General features: G+C 46.4%; 1 protein-coding gene across 1 annotated transcript in view; it reads left to right on the top strand.

The window, feature by feature from the left end:
- Maml3 (mastermind-like transcriptional coactivator 3) overlaps positions 1-15,181 on the top strand; it is a 417,349-nt gene that overhangs the window by 241,692 nt on the left and 160,476 nt on the right. The window contains exon 2 of the mRNA NM_001107675.3: positions 9,771-11,363. Coding sequence (NP_001101145.2) covers positions 9,771-11,363 — 1,593 coding nt within the window. The remainder of the gene's footprint in view (positions 1-9,770; positions 11,364-15,181) is intronic.

The following is a 15,181-nucleotide window of genomic DNA, read 5'->3' as shown; positions in this document are numbered from 1 at the left end:
CTGGCAGTTTCCAACCAACTGGAATATGGTGAAACAGCAGTATCTCCAGTCACTTACTAAAGGACAAATCGAGTTATCTGATGGAAATTTACCCTCAAGGATCCTGCTTAAAGCCATGTGAAGAGGTTTGAGAATCATACAGCCCTGGTGACTGTCAGGATTACCGTCTTGGTTTTAATGAGTGGTTCATTTTTCACCAATGCTCATGAAAACTACTTAAATCTCACATAAAAAGAGGACCCAGGGCTCCTGTGACCTGCGGTGAAATGTAATTTATTCACTCAATTGTGAAAAAGCCAAGAGCCTGTGTGGGCATTTATGTACTTGGAGACTTGGAGGTTTGAGATCTTGGGACATAGCATTTCTAAATGTCTGCCATGCTCCTGGTGTATCGGGATCCATTCTCATGGAGTCCTGGTGCATTCAGTTGGTACTTACTACAAGTTTGACCATAACAAAGAGATAAAATCAGACCCCGAAATTCAGTCATTCATATTTTTTTTTTAGAGAAGTCTAAGATAGATTAAGGACCTCACAGCTGGATTTTGGTGTCTGTGTTCCAAAACTGGGAAAGAGGACATAACACCCTTCGATGCTGGGGATAGTGCTGCCCCTGGGCCGAGGGTTCATCCCCAAGGCCTCCTGTAGGCTTCCTTGATGCCCCTTAATAGCAAGCCCCTGCGAGGGAGGTCCCATTTTTTTTTCCTGAAGCATTTCACAATAGAGGTTTCCCAATACTCTGAGCAAGTATTTCTTCCAGAAACCCAGAATTTCCAACCAAACGGATTCAGAGAAACAACCATATTCTGGATTTCTCACAAGCAGAAATTTACTCTGCTTTATGGATTCTATGAGTGCATAACATATAGTCACACTGTGAGAAGTTCTGTACGCTCCCCTGTGGTAATGTTTTTTCTCTAAATGCCGAGAATGTGTGTGATTGCCCAGGGCCTCACAGGTTGGGGTACAATTTTCCTTTTCCTTTCTGTGTTGTTCTGTGCATAATGTCCTTCCCCCATCTGTTGGTAGTGTGGTGTGGGAAAGGTGACAGATATTACTGTGCTCAGAGGGGGAAAACTGTTAATATATATAAACATATGTTATTTATATATTAATTATTAATATACCTTTTGTGGAAAAGATTATGGAAATCCATCAATCTCGCATTCAATCCACCTGAGGTCAGAAAAGCCCTGTTCTAGAGTGCAGTGCCCTGGCTCTACTTATGAGATCGCCCAGAGCAAGTAGGAAATATTCTGTGTGATTCGAATGTGTGTCTTTAAAAACAGTCTAATCACAGACTTCGAAATATCAGAATCCAGCAATAATTGTGGTCTGGATCCCAGGGTCTAAATGCAGGAAATCCTAATCCGGCTGACTTGGGAGAACCCGAGGAATTCATGACATTTCTCTTGCTATTCCTGTTCTAATCATCACCCTGTGTCCCAGTCTGGCCTCTGTCTGATGCTGCTAAGTCAGGGATCCTGGAGGCCCAATCAGGACATCTGTCGTGTTAACAGCTTCGAGGGAACTGGACCCACTGAAGGGGGGGGGGGTGGCACTAAGGAAAATAAAATTCTTTGAATATGATCAAGTGTACATCATAAGTATATATGGAAATCCCACCATGAAACCCCTCTGAACAATTAATATGCACTGTCAAAAATGAATTAAAAAGTAATTTATCATATAGCAGTGCTTGAAAACAGAAAAAAGGAAAATCAAATCCCTCAAAGTCTTAGAGGCTTTGTAAGAGTGCTTACCTCTGCGGAGGGTTCTGGACGTGCTTTGCACTCTGTTCTAGCCTCACACTGAGAAGATCTACCACATGTGCATGCTAGGTCACCTCATCAGCTACAAACTAGGCAAGTCAGATTCACCCACATGTCCCTCGTCTCATTCCTGCTCGTACAATGGAGAGAGAATAACCACGTGATGACTGGCTCTCGAGAAGCATCTTCAAGTTTGCCCAGAGCGGACCAAAATGACCCAGTGTTCTCCTAGAGGTCACTAGCATCTGCAGGGAGATTCAGACCCACGTTCAAATCTCAGGGAAGGAATCATGTCTCTAAGAGTCGGGAAAGGAAACTCATTCACACTTGTGCTAGAGGAACAACTATGACAAAAGAACAGAAACCACATGAGACCTCTTGAGGATATTTAAAGTTCATCTACAAAACGTCTAGTCTCTGGGGTCCACATGCATGTGAAAGTTTGTCCTCCTGGGGCTGCAGAGATGGCTTAGCTGTTAAGAGCACTGGCCACTCGCTCTCCAGATCCAGGGATCAGACACCCTCTTCTGGCCTCCGCAGACACAAGTCACTCATATGGTGCACAGCCATCCTCGAAGGGAAAGCACACATAATGTAAAATAAAATAAAGAAGATATGTCCCTGGTAATGCCCCTAAAAGACTGAATTTCAGACCCTACTTTCCCCATCTTATGTCCTCTCTTAGCTCCCATGTAGAATCCTCTTTGGAATTCTCAAAAGCATTAAAGAGGAGAGAGCCTGTCTCTAGCGTCTTCAGATAACCAAGATAAATTGTTGATTTGTGCCAACCTTCTCACAGAGCCCGGCGTTTTTGAGTGCCTGCTTTGAGGAGCAATGCCATAAACCTGATGTGGTTATATGAGAACTAGTGTTTTTTTATCCATTCATGAAGGAAAGAAAGACTTTCTACAGGGCACTGTGTACCCCAATGTCAGGGAAGGACATAAAGTGTCACCTAACTAAGGTCAGGAGTCATGGGAGGGGATTGTCAGAACAACCACAGACGATGACGTCCACATGTAGCTGTGAAGGGCAGATGGCCCTGTGGAGGAGATGGAGAAGACTGTCACATACTCGAGAAGATCAGAGAGAAAACAATCACACAATTTGTGCTGGAGCTACAGATCACTGGGTATAACGCTGAGTCCCACAAAGGCCTTGCATCCATGCTGGGCTGCATATCCAATGGAGTCCCCTTTGCCATCTTAAGTATACGATGATGTTTCAGCAACAAAATCAGCTAACGGCACCTATGTCAGAAGAGATCCTGTGTTCACATACGCATAAATATACAACTGAATGTTTGGGGTTGCTTGGTGTTGGGGAGAAAGTAGGAGAAAAGGACCAGTGGTGGGAATAGAATTAAGTTGGGGGCAGGGCAGCTATGTGTCTCTCATTTAAATGACACCGGTGACTGCAGACGGTTCCAGAAAAGTCTGGAATGAAGAAAGGGCATGATCAGATTCACACTGGAAGAAGAGAGCTGGAGCCTCATGGAAAGCCCTTGGTGGCTGCTGCCAAGTTCCTTTTGAGAATATCTCCACAGAGGCAGCGACCTGTAGAGGATGGGCATACAATCCGTGGGTGAGAATAACGGCTGCCCAGACATAGCTGCATGGGACGGAAGCGAGGATTCCTGAAGGCGTATTAAGTGGGAGTACTGTGCACCACCTTCTGATTTAGTTGTTGATGAAGGCAGGGTGATACTCAGCCCAGTCCTGGGTGAGGGTGTGAAGCCAGCTACAGAGTCAAAACTGAGTTCGAATTTGACTGTGGGTTTAGCCACCTCTCTGATATGAGCCTCAGACATGCATGGTGTCTCAAGTCCTGTCAAATGGGTCTCTCTCTTCTAAAACAGTCTTTAAGGGTAGAGGGCAGGGCAGATGGCCGTTCATTCCCAGGTCTTCCCCCAGAGAGCTGATTTTGCTTTTCTTGTTTTGTCTCAAACAGGTCTCACTATGTAGCCCAGATTAGCCTTCAATTCTTCAACCTCCCTCCAGAGCCTTCTCTGTGTTGGGCACACAGGCTTACACCACACCTAGCTAGAGTGATTATTATGGATGGGACTGCCCTCTATATTCCAGAGCTCAACGATCCTGGACAATGTCTTATGAAATCGGGGACACAGCAATGAGAATTTCTTTGGCATTACCTTAGTCTAAAGAGAAGTCCTTGTCCAAATGGACATCGCCTTGGTTCAGGGGACACATGGGACTCTGCTAAGCATGGACTTCACTATGTCAGTAGAGGCCTGGTAACCTCAGACATGCTTTCCCCTGTAACAGGTGTCACCTCCCCATCCCCCAATGCCAACACTGTCTCCTTCCCAGTATAGAACCATCAGCCCCATTGTCACAAAGGCCTGATATAAGGATGACCATGATCCTTTGTGATCATGTAGCATGTGCTTTATAACGATACAGTCAGAAACTATTCCATTCAGCCATTTTCATACACATATATGAAGCATCTCCTTCCCTTCGCCCCTCAGTCCCCCTCTCCCACTTGTCTGGTTTGTCCCCTTAGATGCTTGCTTCTATTTTCATATTATCTGACATATGTGCCTCTTATGGCTGAAAAAATACATACTGTGTGTGTGTGTGTGTGTGTGTGTGTGTGTGTGTGTGTGTGTATCAGTGTGCACTGTAGTGTATATACACATGTACGTGTGGAGGTCAGAGGACAATCTTTGAATGTCTTCTCTCTCTCTTCTACTGTGTAGATCCTGGGAATCAAACAAGATGTCAGGCTCAGAAACAGGATTTCTTTTTTTTACCCACCAGCCCTATATCACATTTTTAAAAAATCTGTTTCTTTGTGGAAGGATCTTTTCCATATCTTAGCTGTTGCACTAGACAACGATGTGCAGGTTTCTTCTATTGTTACCCCTGCGACCTGGGGAACATCACAGACTCCTAGGCATGCTCCATTCTATCCCTTTCAGCCTCTGGTTTTCTCTCTCTTACTTTCCCCAGCTCATATATATCCTGTAATTTAACATAAACACAAGCTATCAGGCCACAGTGCTGAGCGGAGGACATCTCTGGAGCATTCTCAAGGGGAATTATTGTCTCCCGAGTACTTGACACCTGATGGCAACCCATATTGTCACAGGCATTAGCTGAATGGCACACTTCAGCTACTGGCAGCTCCACTTCCCTTAATGGGAGGCAGCGTCTCTGTGTAACCGCGGTGACGTGGAAACAAGCTAGTTAAGCCTCGGTGAAGTTTCTGTGCTTGTTCACGAGAGCACGGTATACTGAGAGGCTTTCTGCCCCCGGAGGCAAGAGGGCCCGAGTCTTGTTGAGAGAGGCTATTTGGGCTGAGGTGGACCTGAGTCCCTAAGAGTGGGGACTCCCAAGACAATTGCTCCTGTGCAGCCAACGAGGCTTCTACCCACTGAACAAGATGCTTGTCAGCCTCTCCAGCACACACGGGCACTGCGCCTCACCTCCCTCCCACACCCCCTTCTCCCAAGAGAGACATAGAGAGAGAATTAGATTTTCAGACCACCTTCCCATAAAACAACACACGATGAGACGGAGAGAATGGGCATGAAGATTGCTCTATCCTGGACATAACAACACGGGACATAAAAACCACAACGTAGCATCTTCAGGGCTGGCTTTCTCATACTCCCAAATGCCGAGGCATGAAATATACATACCAAGATGTGGTTAAGAGGGGCCAGCAGCGGAGAGCGCGAGACCCTTGGGGAAAGGAATCTACTCTGCGGCAGCCCCATTCAGGTGGCATACTGGAAATGTATTTGGTTGAACCTGAACAACGTAGCTTCCCCTGTTCTACAATCTGGGACACGGATGCATTAGCACTTGGACTTGGGATTGAATTGCAAATTTGATTTTTGTTGCTCATATTAAGAAAGCGACTCCAGATGCTTGGAAAACATTAAGGTCTGGCTGGCTAGGGAGCAGAAATATCGTCATTATACCTATCTGTGTCTCGAAGATCCAGGATGCATTCTGTCCCCATGGCAGTCGTGACTGGATTTTAAAAATAGTATAGCTCAGGCTTAGAGCGTGCTGACTGGGTCCCACGTGCCAAATTATGTGTTTGCACATTATCTCATATGGACTCCCGTCACAGTAGCTCTGTGAGAGCTAAGTGTTACTAACCCGTTTGGGAACCGGTGAAACCAGACTTGGGACAATTTATACAAATTTCTCCAAATTCATTCTTTGGTTGTCAGCTGGGAACTGCTGGGGACTTGGAAGCAAGCGGAAGTGAAAGCCCCCTTTCAGGCACCGCAGCCTCCATTGCTGAGCACCACACCGTATTCTAGTGCGTGGGTGGAGGGAATCTTGGAGTTAAGCAGTCACTCTGACTCCAGCACCTTACAATGCTGGACCCTAGTGTTTCGTGCACTTAACTCCTTTGAGGTGAGTGCGTCGTTGGCCAGGGTAGCCTGGGCCACCTTTGTTTTATAGGGGACGAGTAGAGCATCTGTATTTCTCAGTCCTATTCATTCATTACAGGCCCTAGAACAGAGTCGTGGGCCTGTGAGTTCTAAAATGAGGTCAGATTCGTTTTTAAAGACAGTACTCATTTTTTCTGGAGCTTGCCATCACTTCAGGGGGTGCCTGGCCTTCTCTCTGTCAGGCAGTGATACTCGGATTCTCTAAGTGTTCGGAGCTACATGCATTCAAACAACTGTCACACCAATGATCAGAGCCTCGGTTTCCCCATTTGCTGCATTTCGCTGTCTAGTGGTGTCCCCGCAACGTGAGGGTGTCTTTGTCTCTGAAGTCGAGTGAATTCTGGTGGGTTCCAGTTAGGTCCCTGCCTGTTCTCAGCTGTTGAGGAGCTTGGACTGGGTGAACAGGAGGGGGTCTGGTTTGTAATGAAAACTGGAAGGTTTAGGGAAATGAGTAGATAGGAGTGTGGCTCAAGGAACCCTTTGACTCTGTTTACTTTTTTAAAACGTAATTCTCGGCTTCCAAGAAAGCACACATTCCTTAAAACTCACTTCACCTTTAGATCAGTGTTACGATCTGAGGGGCTCCTCTGGAGCCTTGCCAAGTCTACCAAGTACAGTTCAGAGGGAACCCAACACCTCCCACTCCTAAGGTCATCTCTGCCAAGTGCAAGAGGTACCCAGGCGGAAGAACTGTTCTGGACTCCACCCTGTACCACTGAGGCCCTTTATAGGCTCCTGTTCTCATGCAGCTGAGGGGGAGCATGACCAAGGGAAAGCCTTCATCCAGTCAGCATACATCTCCCCAGCTCCCACTCTGTGGACACCCATGGATCACAACCACCGTTCTTCTGTTAAGAAGAACAGTGTCAAAGAGATGAGCTGGGCATAAAACGAATAAACCCATAGAGTTAGCAAGAACTCGAGTCCATAAACCACTCCTCGGAGCAGGCAAGCATCCCACCCGTTACCAGGAGTGAAGAAGACTCGCAATCAGAAATTCCTTCTGGCCACTAAGCTTCTACTCTTCTTCAAACTCACTTGTGGCATCTCTGAATTAGACTCCTTTTGCAGCTTCTTAATAATTGTTGCTAGGATCCTGACCACTGCAGAAACCCAGGAAACAAGGCAGCCACAGTCCCTAAGTTTTTGGCACAAAGTCTGCCAATGCCTACAATGGGGGCATATAGACGGCTTAAAAAACCTTATTCTAATTAATTCAGTGGAGTGTGAGTGGGCTGGGGTTGGAAAGGGAGGGGCACACAGCTTCCTACAGTAAGAAGAATCTGAAATCTGGTATGAAAAATGAGCAGCCTTTGACCAGAGAAGGGGAGGAGACAGGAAGTATTAACCAGGAAAGAAAGAAGGATTTTATTTTTTTATTTTTCCAAGCCAAAAAAAAAAATACTTTGCATAGGGGAAGAAGGAAACCTCACACACACACACACACACACACACACACACACACACACACACACACACACATATATATGTATATTATATAGAGACAGACAGACACAGACTCAGATACAGATACAGATATCTTCTTTAAAAATCTTTAAGGAGAATTGATAGAAGACACACACACACACTGAATGAGTGTGGGGAGGATGTGGAAGGACATGACAGGAAGATCGGAAGATGGCAGTTGAGATTGTAAACTGGCCGCGTGGGCTTATAAACAGGAGCCACACCGCAATGTGTCTTTTGAAGAAGGTGTCAGTCTAGAGAACAGATCTGAGAGTTAAACGATGGGTAGAACAGATGAGGGAGTGAACGGGTCACCCGGAGAAGATCCCTGGTCAGGGGCAGTGACAGTGTGGGTAGGCACAGGATGAACTTATCTCTGTAGGATGCTCACACTTGGGTCCTGGATAACCGTTCAGATCCTGAGACGGGGGGATGGTCAGGATGGAACTGAGTTGTAGATGCTCCTGGACCATCTAAGTAAGGTGGAGTTAGTGGGCTCATCAGGGACGGAGCTGGTTACACAGTTTGTGACCGTCCATCCTGGGAAGATGGTCGAGGCTTGTAGAAGAGAAAATTGCATAAATGAACAGAAGGGGGAATGTTAAGGAGAAACCTGGAAGAATCCTCATCATTTACAACAAAGAATGCACGACAGTGAGAGAGGAAACCAAGTGTGGCATCATGGGAAATGATGGAAACACACCAGGCAGCAGACGATGCTGAAGGTGACATGGACTAAGACACACACAGATGTTTAAGGCTCTGTCCAACATCAGTCTTCAGTATACCAGTGCAGGAATGTGTAAATCCACACTCACAGGCAGTTTGGCTGCTCCGGTCACTGTGGTGAGAAAATGGAACCAACCTAGTCGTCCATCAACAGATACACGGATAGCGAGGGTCTACTGCATACACAAAATCCGATCTTCAGCTCTAAAGAAAAGGTAAACCACAAAACTAGCAGGGAAAAAATGGATTTTGAAAGTATCATATCAAGTGAGGTTCCCCACTCTCAGAAAAAAATTGCATTTTTTTTCATACGGGAGTCTGTGCTGTCATGTATGCATGTGTATCTGTAAACAAGCGTGTATGTGGGCATAGTATAAATGAAGAAAGAACAGGAAGTGCTATTACTTGGTGATGAGGAGGGGCATAATTCAAGTAAAGCACGTGAGGCGCGAAAGGATATGCAGCTGATTGTTTCCTAGCTTTGAGCCTTTCTAACTCTTCGGTTTCCTGTGGTGAAGTGCATAGCAGAGTCACTCCACGAAAACCCAAAGCCAAGTGCCACAGCTTCAGGATGGCTGCTATGTGTAGTTCATTGAGCGCTGTAGACTTTGGGTCTGGGGAAAGGCCATGGTGATCTGTCTGCATGGTCTCTTTCTTTTCTTTCTTCCGTTCTTTCTCTTTCCAATTTGCAAGTTTATTACACTGCAGTGGTTTTTTAAAAAAAGACATCTTTAATGTTCTTCAAAGTATCGTCAATTTAATTCCTTGATGATGTCAGTTGTGGTGTGGTGCAGACTGAGGATGGATACCTTTTTCAAGTGTGATGTCTCTCATTTGGAAAAATGCTCCTCGGTGACCCTCGCCATGACCTGTACATCTCTGCACTCTCTGAAGTCTGCTTTTAGATGAAGGCTTTTCTCACAGAATTCTATTCATGGCGATACCTGATTTTGAAACTGGAAGCACCCCTTCTTTTGCGTGTGTTCTAGAGCATTTAAAATGTAATTTGTGGACTAAGCAGATTATTCAGCTAGTAATATCTGAGTTCTGTTCCAAAAACCTACAGAGGACAACAAAATATTGAGGCACATGCCCATTTGTAATCCCAACACTCCGGAATTAAATGGGTCCCTGGGTTCTCAGTGGCCAGCTTCCCCTCCTGGGTGCGCTCCAGGCCACTGAGACACCCTGTCTCAAAACAAGGTGGATAGTGACCAAGGTTGTCCTCCATATACATGTACATACAGGTCACATGTATCAACACAAACTTGGAAACACACAAAGGCAGTTCACAACAATTCACGTTACAATGTTTAAGAGTTCCCTCTGAGATTAAGGTGTCTTCTCTCCCATGTCTTTTCCAGCTGCAAGAGACTGTGAAAAGGAAGTTGGAAGGGGCCCGTTCACCGCTAAATGGGGACCAGCAGAATGGTGCTTGCGACGGGAGCTTCTCTCCAACAAGCAAGCGCATCCGAAAGGATCTTAGCACCGGGCTGGAAGCCATCAACAATCTACCCAGCAACATGCCACTGCCTTCAGCTTCTCCCCTCCATCAACTTGACCTCAAGCCTTCTTTGCCATTGCAGAACAGTGCTGTCCACACCCCTGGGCTTCTAGAAGACCTGAGTAAGAATGGCAGGCTCCCTGAGATTAAGCTCCCTGTCAATGGCTGTGGGGATCTAGAGGATAGCTTTGCTATCTTGCAGAACAAGGACCTCAAACAGGAGCCTCTGGATGACCCCGCCTGCATAGACACATCAGAAACATCCCTTTCTAATCAGAACAAGCTGTTCTCTGACATTAACCTTAATGACCAAGAGTGGCAAGAACTCATAGACGAACTGGCCAACACGGTTCCAGAAGATGACATCCAGGACCTATTCAATGAAGACTTTGAAGAGAAGAAGGAGCAGGAATTCTCACAGACAGCCATGGAGACCCCACTCTCCCAGGAGAGCGTGAGTGTGAAGAGTGATGCCTCTCACTCTCCTTTTGCACACGTCTCTCTGGGATCGCCTCAGGCCAGACCTTCATCTTCTGGCCCTCCCTTTTCTACTGTCTCCACAGGCACTAGCTTACCATCCGTGGCCAACACTCCCGTGGCTCCAAACCCTGCCAGCTCGCCAGCTAACTGTGCTGTCCAATCCCCGCAGACTCCAACCCAGGCCCACACTCCAGGTCAAGCCCCACCTCGGCCTGGCAATGGCTATCTCCTTAATCCAGTCTCTGCGGCAGTGTCTGGTTCAGGGTCAGGCTCTGTGGCAGTGCCCAGCTCTGACATGTCCCCAGCAGAGCAGCTCAAACAGATGGCTGCCCAGCAACAACAGAGGGCGAAGCTCATGCAGCAGAAGCAGCAGCAGCAGCAGCAACAGCAGCAGCAGCAGCAGCAGCAGCAGCAACAGCAGCAGCACTCAAATCAGACTTCAAGTTGGTCTCCCTTAGGGCCTCCGTCAAGTCCGTATGGAACAGCTTTTGCTTCAGAGAAACCAAATAGCCCAATGATGTACCCCCAAGCCTTTAACAACCAAAGCACTATAGTGCCTGCAATGGCCAACAGCCTGCAGAAGACGACCATGAACAACTACCTCCCTTCCAATCACATGACTATGATCAGTCAGCAGCCAAATAACTTGGGTACAAACTCCTTAAACAAACAGCACAATATTCTCACCTATGGCAACACTAAGCCTCTGACCCATTTTAACGCGGACTTGAGTCCGAGAATGACGCCCCCTATGGCCAACCCCAGTAAAACCCCCTTGATGCCCTACATCCAGCAGCCTCCGCAGCCACAGCCTCCACAGCAGCAGCCGCCCCAGCAGCAGCCTCCACCTCCACCGCAGCTGCAGGCTCCCAGGGCGCACCTGAGTGAGGACCAGAAACGCATGCTTCTCATTAAGCAGAAAGGAGTGATGAACCCACCCATGGCCTATGCTGCGCTTCCTGCCCACGGTCAGGTGAGTGGGAAGTGGGGCATGCTGGGAGCCGTTCTCTCCTGCGTGCCGGGCTGTCCCGAGTGTACGATGGGCACCAGGGTTGGCCTGGGGTGAGGGCCTGAGAACCGCCAGAAATCCTCCCCTGTGTATCTTGCTGCGGTTTCTTGTTAAGAATAGCCCGATAAACCTTTCCTGTATGTGAATGTCTAAGAAGCCAACATCCTATTCCTGTCTATAGCCAAGGAATCTTAAAATTATGTCAAATTCTCCCTGTGAGAAAGGCAGGCAGGCTGCAGAACGTACATGACCCAATATGGTACGCTGCTGAAGTTTTAATTCTGGTTCATCAGCCGAGGGTGGATAGGAGGGCACGGTGCCTAGGCTACCACCATTTTATACCATTTAGCCGAATGCAGCTGTCTTAACAGATTACAAATGACGGAAAATATGACCCTTGGTTTCTATAAGTCAGAGAGTTTCCCATACTTTCGGAGTGGAGAGTGGGTCTTAGAAGGCCGTTCAGTGTTTAAACATTTGGCATTTTGCCTACAACAGTTAGATACTGCTATCACATGACCTCGGAGTACCGCGATCCCTATGCCTGGCGTTCAGGTGGATTTCAGCAAGGGTTGCTCCTTGCCTATGCGGCATTAGAAGAAGGTTAGCGCTCACACTCTTCCTGTGTGGTTTGGAGGCAAACAATGGGCAGCTGTCAGCTGGGAGTGAATGTGTGGCTTTGCCTAGGCTGACCAGTAGGGGATAATGCCCAGGGGGTACTTCAAGACTTGCGCTGGGGGTGGGGGGGAAGCACTTACAGAGACTCTCTCCAACACAGAGGAATTCATGGGGTCTATGTGGGTCTCTTCACTATCCTGTATGCCACCCTTGTGGAATCCAGTGTCCCCAAATAGATGAATCAGGACAAGTGACAGGTTCTAGAGGTAGATCTCCCCTCACCCCATAACTAGGCAACTTTGCATCTTGCGACTCCCACAGTGCCCCATTCCACTCTCTCCCCACCCTCATTCCCTACCCCCAACCCCAGGCTGCATGGAAGCTACAGGGCTGGAGGTGGTGCTGGCCTGCATAGACAGGCCTGAGCTCCGTGCATTTATTCTCGCTCTTCTCAGTGGTCCACCCCCCAGTCCCACAGTGCTTTCCTGTCTCCACACGCCAGCTAGGTTTAAAGCCATTCTGCCTGAACAAACAAAAAGCATGGCTTCGTTTTACATCAGCTGCGAGCGGGAGGTGGTAGGAAGCGTATTGAGAATGTGGGCTTTGATAATTTTATACTGATTTCATTAAAATATAAAAACAGGTTATCAATGGAAACGCAACCTTTTACACACGTTAGCACTAAGTTCAGAAGCGAGCAAAATTAGAGGCGATACACAAGGAGGCTTGTGGGGGGCCCAGATGCGTCACCAGGCTTTTGGGATTGCGTGCTGTCAAATGATCCGTTGTTAATCTTAATACAAATTATGCTTCTGCTCGAGCTGTTTTTATGCCAGTGTTTCTTCTGAGCCAGACCCAAGATGATTCATTCCGTTCTGCAGATATGTGGCTGTGATGATACCCCTCAGTCCTCCTCGCTCTCACTAACCCCTTTCCTTACGCTAACCAGAAACAAAGTCTTTGCTGGAACAGGAGGGGTTTTTTTTTTTAAGGGATCCTTTAGGCCCCTAATGCTTGCAGGTGAGTCCCTGAGGCCTTTAGCCGCAGAGGTCATGTTTTAAAAGGACGCAGTGAGGTAAAGCAGCTCTGGACTAGATCTGCATGCTGCCATCTTCTATCTCAGAGCTGCTTCCAGGGTGGACCGCCTTCTCTGGCAGGGGCTCATTGGAACAATTGCTTCTTCCTTAGCACAGAGCCCCAGCGGGTACAAAGCAACGTGCTTTTCTGATGCAGCAGTAACTACCTACTATTTGAAACAAGTTTCCAGATACTCACATAAGCATGAGAGTGGCTGTCTACAAATATACCATTTCAGGCTTTGTCTGCTTGGGACCCAGCATTTGCCTAGCATTGCATGTAGTCACCGTGTGCCGTATGCAGGCACAGGACACACACGCACGTGAGTTACGGACAAGACACCAAATGTTAGCCCATGCTATTTTCTGCTTGCCTGTGAGAGTGCTGTTTCTCTTTGAAGGCCGCAATCAATGTTGAGTTTTAATGAATGACTTAGGCAATGAAAATACTGTAACGTTGGACATGTTTATTTCAAGAAAGTTACGTAGTTATTCACATGAAACACTAGTAGGAACTGAGGTTTCTCCCAGAGACAAGTAGAAATGCACTAACTTTCTGAGTGTTTTTAAAAGGTAAAAAAAAAAAAAAGAAAAGAAAGAAAGAAAGAAAGAAAACAACAACAAAATGAAGCCAGAAATGGTAAGGCATGCCTTTCATCTTGGCAGATGGGTATGAGTTTGAGCCAAGAGACGACCACACAGTGAAACCCTGTCATCAAACAAACAAGCATTTAAGTTTTTTAGTGGCTTTTATCTAGGAATTCTACTCTGTAGAATTTGTATTTTGTTCCTCATAATGATCAGATTGAATAAAGATAATTATTAGTTTATTCATTTTTATTTTATGTACGTGAGCATCTTCCTTGCATGTCTGTCTGTGCTACATGAGTGCACTACCTATGGGAGCCAGAAGAGGGCCTCAGATCTCCTGGAACTGGAGTTACAGATGGGTGTGAGCATCCATGTGGATGCCAAGACTCGAACCTAGATCCTGATGTGGTTGAGAGCAGCCATTGCTGCTCTTCAGTGTTACTTTTGATAGATTGAGACCAAGAGAAATATTTTGGCAGCTATATAATTAATATTAATGAAAGTGTGGGGTTACAAATGATTTCACATATGGAAATGCCCCTAACAATTAAAATAAGCGGCTCCTCAAAATGTTAATATGTTACAGAGTGGCTTGTGCTTATCAGTACCATAGAAAGTGGGGGAGCATCCAAAACCCTGGGAATGGCATTCTATTTTATCAAGGTTATTTTTCTTTTCATTATTGACCGGGATATTCTTTCTTCTCATAATATACATTCATTCTGACACCAGGAAAAATATTTTTTAAGTTAGGAAAAGTCCTTATTTTTTAAAGTAAGGGTCTACCTTTTCTGTTTTACGAAAGCAATTTGAGTCCAATGGACTTGCAGGTGAATGAGCTCCCTGGTCGCTGGTGTGTGCTGGCGGTGCATTCTGCTTCCGTGGATACTCCCAAGCCTCTCTCCCACCCTCTCTCCCCTTTTGTGACTATACCCTTTCATCCCTTACCATCTCTTATGATTCTTATAAAAAGCTAAGATTTCAACAGTGGAAAAAGAAAAAAAGCACTACAATTCTTGCTTTTTGCCCATCTTCTCCAGGACACGTTCTTACATTATTTCCTTGATCATGTCTCTTTCCGTGCCTCCCACCTTTAAAAAATAAACTTCTGCGTCCAGTTGTCGTAACTGAGCCTTTTAAAAAGCATAAACGTATTTCCAAAGTGAAACAGCCCACACTTACTTTGCTCTTGTCTGTTACATTTTCCCATTTTCCCCCCTGCTGTTTCTCAAAAATAAAATCTCTACCCCCATCTAGTTTTTGCGTGGTGCCCAACTCTGTGTCTGAAACTCAATCAAGGCTTTTTAATAAGCGACTTGATGAAAATCATCAACATGTGGACCAGAGAAATGTTTTCAGCTGGCTGTGGGCTTCCCCGAGAATGCGTGGGTGTGAGTGACACAAAGTGGTCTCTGAGGGCAAGGGGAGCTAGGAAAGGAAGTCTAAAGAGAAGCCTTTGATAGGCGGGGCTTATCTTGAACTAGCGCAGTGATGGTG

Source organism: Rattus norvegicus, chromosome 2 (genome assembly GCF_036323735.1).
Source record: "Rattus norvegicus strain BN/NHsdMcwi chromosome 2, GRCr8, whole genome shotgun sequence".
In the NCBI taxonomy this organism is placed as follows: domain Eukaryota; kingdom Metazoa; phylum Chordata; class Mammalia; order Rodentia; family Muridae; genus Rattus; species Rattus norvegicus.
This window is presented reverse-complemented; position numbering and strand designations above follow the sequence as displayed.